Below are 6,123 nucleotides of genomic sequence, written 5' to 3'. Positions count from 1 at the left end.
GGCGTCCCCTTTTATATCTCTCCCAAGGGCAGATAACCAGGTCGCTTTTTGTGACACCTACCGGCTGGTTGGTGCAATTATCGCTGGAAAGGAGCAGATAACTGTTATAAAGACTCCCCCCCCCCAGATTGAAAAATATTGAAAATATTATTCAATATGTATAGTTGAAGGGGAGAGTTTTTAACTTGTGTGTTTTTAGTAATATATGTATGTTTTGAAATTTTGTGGAAATGTTACTTTCCGACCAGATCTTGTCTTTTTTTGTTCTGGTGGAGCAGAGTCACATAGAGTATGTGATTCCTCTGTGGTGTCAGAGTCGGTATGAGAGTTGTGTCTGTCGGCTTGACTGTGGGTCTTCCACTAGAGCTGGTTTCAGTCTGTCGATGGAAACAGTGTCTGTTTTGCCGTTTTTTGTGATTGTGAAATGTTTTTCTGCCCGACTAACTACTTTGTAAGGTCCTTGGTAGCGTGGTGATAATGGTTTCCTGACAGCATCGTCGCGGACAAATATGTACTCACTGTCAAATAGTGTCTTGGGTATGTGTACTTGTCTCGATACCTGTCGTGTAGGCGTGAAATGTATTTTCGACATCCTTGCCTTATGGTCCTGTACAAATGTAGTTGTAGTATGTGCATCAACTTCGTTATGAAAATATTGTCCAGGTAAAGATAATGTGGTGCCAAAAACTATTTCAGCTGGCGTGCAACCCAAATCCTGCTTTACGATGTTCCTCATCAACAATAGAACCAAAGGTAAATTATCAACCCAGTTGGTTGTGTTTGGTCTCATTGCGAGAGATGCTTTCAAGTGTCTGTGGAATCGCTCGACCAGGCCGTTGGAACAGGGGTGATATGCTGTCATCCTTATGTGTTTGGTGCCCAGGAGTAGGTTGAATTCTGCAAAAAGCTTAGACTGGAACTGTGTTCCTTTGTCAGTCGTGATAACCGGGTACACCGTATGTGGCTGTCCAGTCCTTCAGGATCGTCTTTGCTATTGTGTCTGCTGAGATGTCCTTTAGTGGGATTGCTGTAGACCAACGGGAAAATCGATCGATGATTGTCAGTAAGTAGGAATAATTTTGGCAAAGTGGTAGGGGTCCAACGATGCCTATATGCAGGTGAGAGAACCTGGCATCGGGATTAGTGAAAGTTCCAATTGGGGATTTGGTGTGTCGGTAGACCTTGCAACGCTGGCAGTTCATGCAGTTGCCAGCCCAAAGTCTGACATTTTTGTTCATTCCAGGCCATACAAATCTGTCGCTGATCATTTTCAGTGTGGCTCTTTTGCTAGGGTGAGAGAGTGAATGAAAATGATCGAATATGCGCCGCCGCAGTGAAGGTGGGACATACGGTCTGGGTGTGGGTGTTGTTGTATCACAGTAAACCACTTTATCACTAAAAGGAGTTGGGATAGGAGTGAGTTTCAAAGAAGTGCTTTGAAGAGTTTGTTGCAATGTGGTGTCTGATGCTTGTTCCTGCGCCAGCAAATCGTGACTAAGAAAGTCTTGAGTGATGGAGTTTGTGTCTGGCCGAGAAAGTGCATCAGCCACAATGTTTTGGTCACCTTTAATATATTGGATTTCAGTGGAAAACTGTGATATATAGTCCAGGTGACGAGATTCCCTTGGCGAGTACTTGTCCGGACGGGAAGATAAAGCGTATGTCAATGGCTTATGGTCCGTGTAGATAATGAATTGTCTACCTTCCAGTACATGTTTAAAGTGTTTTACTGCAAGGTAGATTGCTAGGAGTTCCCTAGAAAATGCGCCGTATCTGGATTGTGTTCGGCTGAGCTTGGCGGAGAAGAAAGACATGGGTACCTTGGCGTTATCCATCTCCTGGTGTAGTACCGCGCCTACAGCTGATGAGCTAGCATCTGTTGTTAGGGTCAATGTAGCCTGAACATTGTCAGTGAGATAGTTGAGTTTGGTGCAGTTCGTCAATGTGGATTTGGCTGTGTTGAGTGCCTGAAGTGCTTCCGCAGTGAGTGTGAGTGCTTGTTTCTGCCTTTTTCCTTTGTTCTGCAGTATATTCATCAAAGGAGACAGAATCGTAAAACAATCTGGGATGAAACGTCGGTAATAATTAACGATTCCTATGAATCGTCGCAGCTGACGGAGTGAGGTTGGAATTGTTCCACAGCTACTACCTTCTCAGGTAGGGGTGTAATTCCGCCTTCATTGATCTGGTGTCCCAAAAACTGGAGTTGCTTGGCGCCGAATATACACTTGTCTGCATTGATCTTAAGACCATTTTGTTGTAGTCTCTGCAAAACTTGGTGTAAGTGTTGCTCGTGTGATGCTTCATCCGGGCTTGCTATCAGGACGTCATCTATGTAAGCGTATACACAGGGTAGTCCTCTTAGGACGTTGTCAATGAGGCGTTGAAAGGTTTGGGCAGCGTTTCTCAGTCCAAAAGGCATGCGTTTGAACTGGAAGAGTCCAAAAGATGTTGTTACAGCTGTTTTCGGGATGTCTTCCTCTGCCACTGGGATCTGGTAGAAAGCTTTTGTCAGGTCGAGTTTGGAGAAGACTGTTGCACCCTGGAGTCCTAAAGTGAAGTCGTGTATGTGCGGTACGGGATAGCGGTCTGGAACAGTTTGCGCGTTGAGTCGCCGTTAATCGACACATACACGATGAGAGTTCTGGTCTGGTTTAGGAACAAGGTGGAGAGGTGAGGCATACGGGCTTTCCGAAGACTCAATGATTCCATCCTCGATCATCTGTTGGAATTCCTGCTTGGCATATTTATATTTCTCAGGTAACAGACGTCGAGGGTTTGAGTAAACTGGAGGTCCGGTTGTTTTAATGTGGTTTATGTCTATATTGTCAAGTGCAAAATGCATCAGACAGAATGGTCGCCGGTTGAGTTGAAACTGTGTTTCTATAGGGCAGTAGGAATTACAACTCAGTCCAAAATCTAACATACAAGACCTTGTTAAGGTAAGGTAAATAAAATTTCGATTATGACCTTTGAATTGTACTGAATCCTCTTTAAATATTTCCATTTCATAGACTTTGCTGTCAGCTTTGGGCAAAGCAATATAGACAGAGGTGCAGTTGTTCAGTATCAACTGGCCGAGGTCTGTGTCTTCGGATAGTTCTTCTGGTAAACAAATCTTAGCGAAACATTCACCAGGTCTCTGAAGGTAAAATGGTCCTTCATGAATGACGTCTGTCACAAACATGGATCCACTCAAACTGTACCTTGCCATCTTTTGCTGACGTGCAAACGTTTCCAAGTAAAGTAATTTGTGCATCTTCTGCACATAATTGTGCCTATTTAACTTGGTTGAAGTCACCTCAAGGGTCAGAATATTTTCGATACTTGTTGTATTTTTTCATTAAATTTGATTCTTCTTCCAGAAGGATAATTTCACGGTTTTCTGGTGTCCACACTAAAAATTGTGTCTTCTCATATGTTGTCAATAGTTGCTGTAATTCATGATGTTTTTCCAATTCAAGATCTTGAAAAAGTAATGGCTTGTCTCCAAAATCAAAAATGTCTCATTGTCTAAATGACCCATGCATGTTGGTATTGAAACTGATTGTTACTTCCCAATGATTGATCGTTCCTTTCTGTTTGCAGCGATGTTTTATTTCTCGCGTCCGCCTGTGAGAATAAAAATGTTATTGTGTGCGTGCGTGTGAGGAGTGGAATTCAGTCCACGTACGTATGTGTGTCCTACGGTAGAGCTAATGTCCCTTGAAGCAAAAGGCTAGAAAAGTGTTCATTTGCTAAAACTCTCACCGTTTCGTTGCTAAAACTCTTACCGGGTTGATGTTGACCGGCGGGCGCGTTGTCTCACCGTTTCGTTGCGAGGCTGGTTCCCAGAAGGAGCGAGAGAAAAAAAGAATTATCCGGGCGTCCCCTTTTATATCTCTCCCAAGGGCAGATAACCAGGTCGCTTTTTGCGACACCTACCGGCTGGTTGGTGCAGTTATTGCTGGAAAGGAGGAGATAACTGCTACAGACTATAGAGAGTAATTTTTTGGTTGTAGTTGCCTCCAGTTTTACTCTTGGTAGCTCCAGTTTTTTTTATTTGGCCCTCGAATATTTTGTCCTTGCACCAACCCCATTTTTCGAATCTTGAGTATTTGAAGCAGTGAAGGATTTTTTTCATTTTCGCAATCGACCAATTCACTGTTTTATAATTGCGTTTTCTTGTGGTCTTTACTTGGTTTTGCCTGAGTCCAGGATCAAAATTTGTCTGGTCTGGTGGATTCTCCAGCGTAGTATTGCTACCTGTAGTAGTATCACTGGGAAAAGTGGCACTGTTATTTTTCACCTATAGCCCAGTGCAGTCATAACAAGGGGACCTTTTTATCCTGGGCATCGTCTTACCAATGTTTACTTTTTATAATTTTCTTGTTCATATAGGTTTTTTGGGAAGGTTTGGTTGGGGTTTACTTCCTAAGAGAAGTATCCCCATATTTGTATATCAATCCATGTCCCTTTGCAGGGGCATTCTGAGATACACTAATAAACCCCTTTACAAAGAGACCGAAGATACAGGAGGTCTGTATCTAGTAAGTTTTCCCATTTTCTCCAGTAGGCTTTCCCATTCTCTTTTTTTTTATTTTACTTTTGTTAGTTTGAAGAGATCAAGGGGCCCCTTCCTGGGGCTAACACTTTATTCTATTACAGTTTAAATCCACATCCGAGGGCTCCCCTAAGAACAGAAACTGCTCCCTCCATGGTCGCTATCTGCATTTCCTTACAGCCCAGCCCCCCAGGGATTGCCTCCAAGTATTTCTGAAGATTGGTTTTTATTAGGCCAGTTGCTCCCATCACAACTGGTACAATGCCTATTTCTCTCAGAGACCATGTTGTTTTTAGATCATTCTTCAGGTCCCAACATCCCGTTATCTTCTCTCGTTCTGCTCTATTAAGGCCAAAGTTTTTTTGTAGATCAGCCATTTTCTTAAATCGATTTGTGAGTAAGCCTTGGCCTTGTGCAGCTTCTTCATCAAATGAAAATTTGTCACTTTGAAGCCATTGTAGTGAAACTTTCTTGTCAATGTAGTTCTGGTTCAGTTCTTCCATGAACCTGCCTGCTCTCTTATGTTGTTGCCATCCTTCTAGTCTTGTCTCCAGTTCCCTTTTTGTATACTCCTTCCTTTTCTTTTGAGCGATTAGGGTTGCTGGGTTATCATATTCTTATATTGTGTTATCCAGTGTGTTACCACTGAAATTTTCACCAAGCTTTGTAGTTGACGTCTGCTGGGGCAGACATTTAGTGTGATGTTCATTCACCATTTTTATTTTGGGGCCAGAAGAACATTTGATATATTGGCCTACGCTTACCATTGAAGCTCAGTATGCGTGGTTAATTTCAGTGTGGCTTAAACCACCTTCTTTCCATGGTAAGTACAGCCTGTCCATGCACTGATGTTTGTAAATTACTTTATGAAGGGCCAGCATTTTCCAAGTTTGTATGTCAAGGCTATTGATGCAGTTCTATGGTCAATTGATTATACCAAATCCATAAGAGAAAACGGGTTTTGCCAATTTTGTTTTTTGGTTATAGTTCTGATGAGAGGATTTATTTTAAGTCGCTTGAAGTATTCTCCCTGCACTTTTTCTCTCATCTTTCCATGTTCAAGTGTCTCATTCTCCTCTACTCTCAGGTATTTATAGACAGCATCTTCTTCAAGATCTTCAATAGAGCCATTGTCAAGATTAAGATGTTCTGATGCTGTCTTTCTTCCTTTCTTTATGGTGCACTTAGCGCATTTGTCAAATCCAAACTCCATGCAGATGTTCTCTGTATTTGTAACAATGTCTATGAGAGAGACAAGTTGTTTCTTGGATTCCGCATAGTTTCAGGTCGTCCGTAAAGAGTAGATGGTTTACTCTTTTATTTTCCTCCTTTTTTCTGCCGATGCTTAGATTGTATCCAGCATTGGATCGCTTAAGTAGCTTACTAAGTGGATCCATTGTGAGGCAGAAAAGGAGCAGTGAGAGGCTGTCTCCCTGGAATATTCCTTGCTTGATCTTTATTTGGGGTCTGTATCCTTCCTTCCGTGTGTTGTAGCATAATTAATCTGCACTATCTGGCCATTTGTTTTTGAAGGAATGATTTAATATTAGTGTGCACATTGTACAGCTCCAAACAGCGAA

The 6,123-nt window shown here is 42.3% G+C and overlaps 1 protein-coding gene across 1 annotated transcript; it reads right to left on the bottom strand.

Moving 5' to 3' along the window:
• Positions 1 to 310: 310 nt before the first annotated feature.
• LOC145277072 (uncharacterized) lies at positions 311 to 862 on the bottom strand. The gene has a single exon (XM_080128736.1). It carries the CDS (start codon positions 860 to 862, stop codon positions 311 to 313), a length of 552 nt encoding a protein of 183 aa, XP_079984862.1.
• Between the last annotated feature and the right edge of the window lie 5,261 nt (positions 863 to 6,123).

This window comes from Euprymna scolopes, chromosome 5 (genome assembly GCF_053919585.1).
Source record: "Euprymna scolopes isolate OS-2025 chromosome 5, ASM5391958v1, whole genome shotgun sequence".
NCBI classification, from domain to species: domain Eukaryota; kingdom Metazoa; phylum Mollusca; class Cephalopoda; order Sepiida; family Sepiolidae; genus Euprymna; species Euprymna scolopes.
Note: the sequence above shows the minus strand (reverse complement) of the source record. Positions and strands in the feature narration are given on the sequence as shown.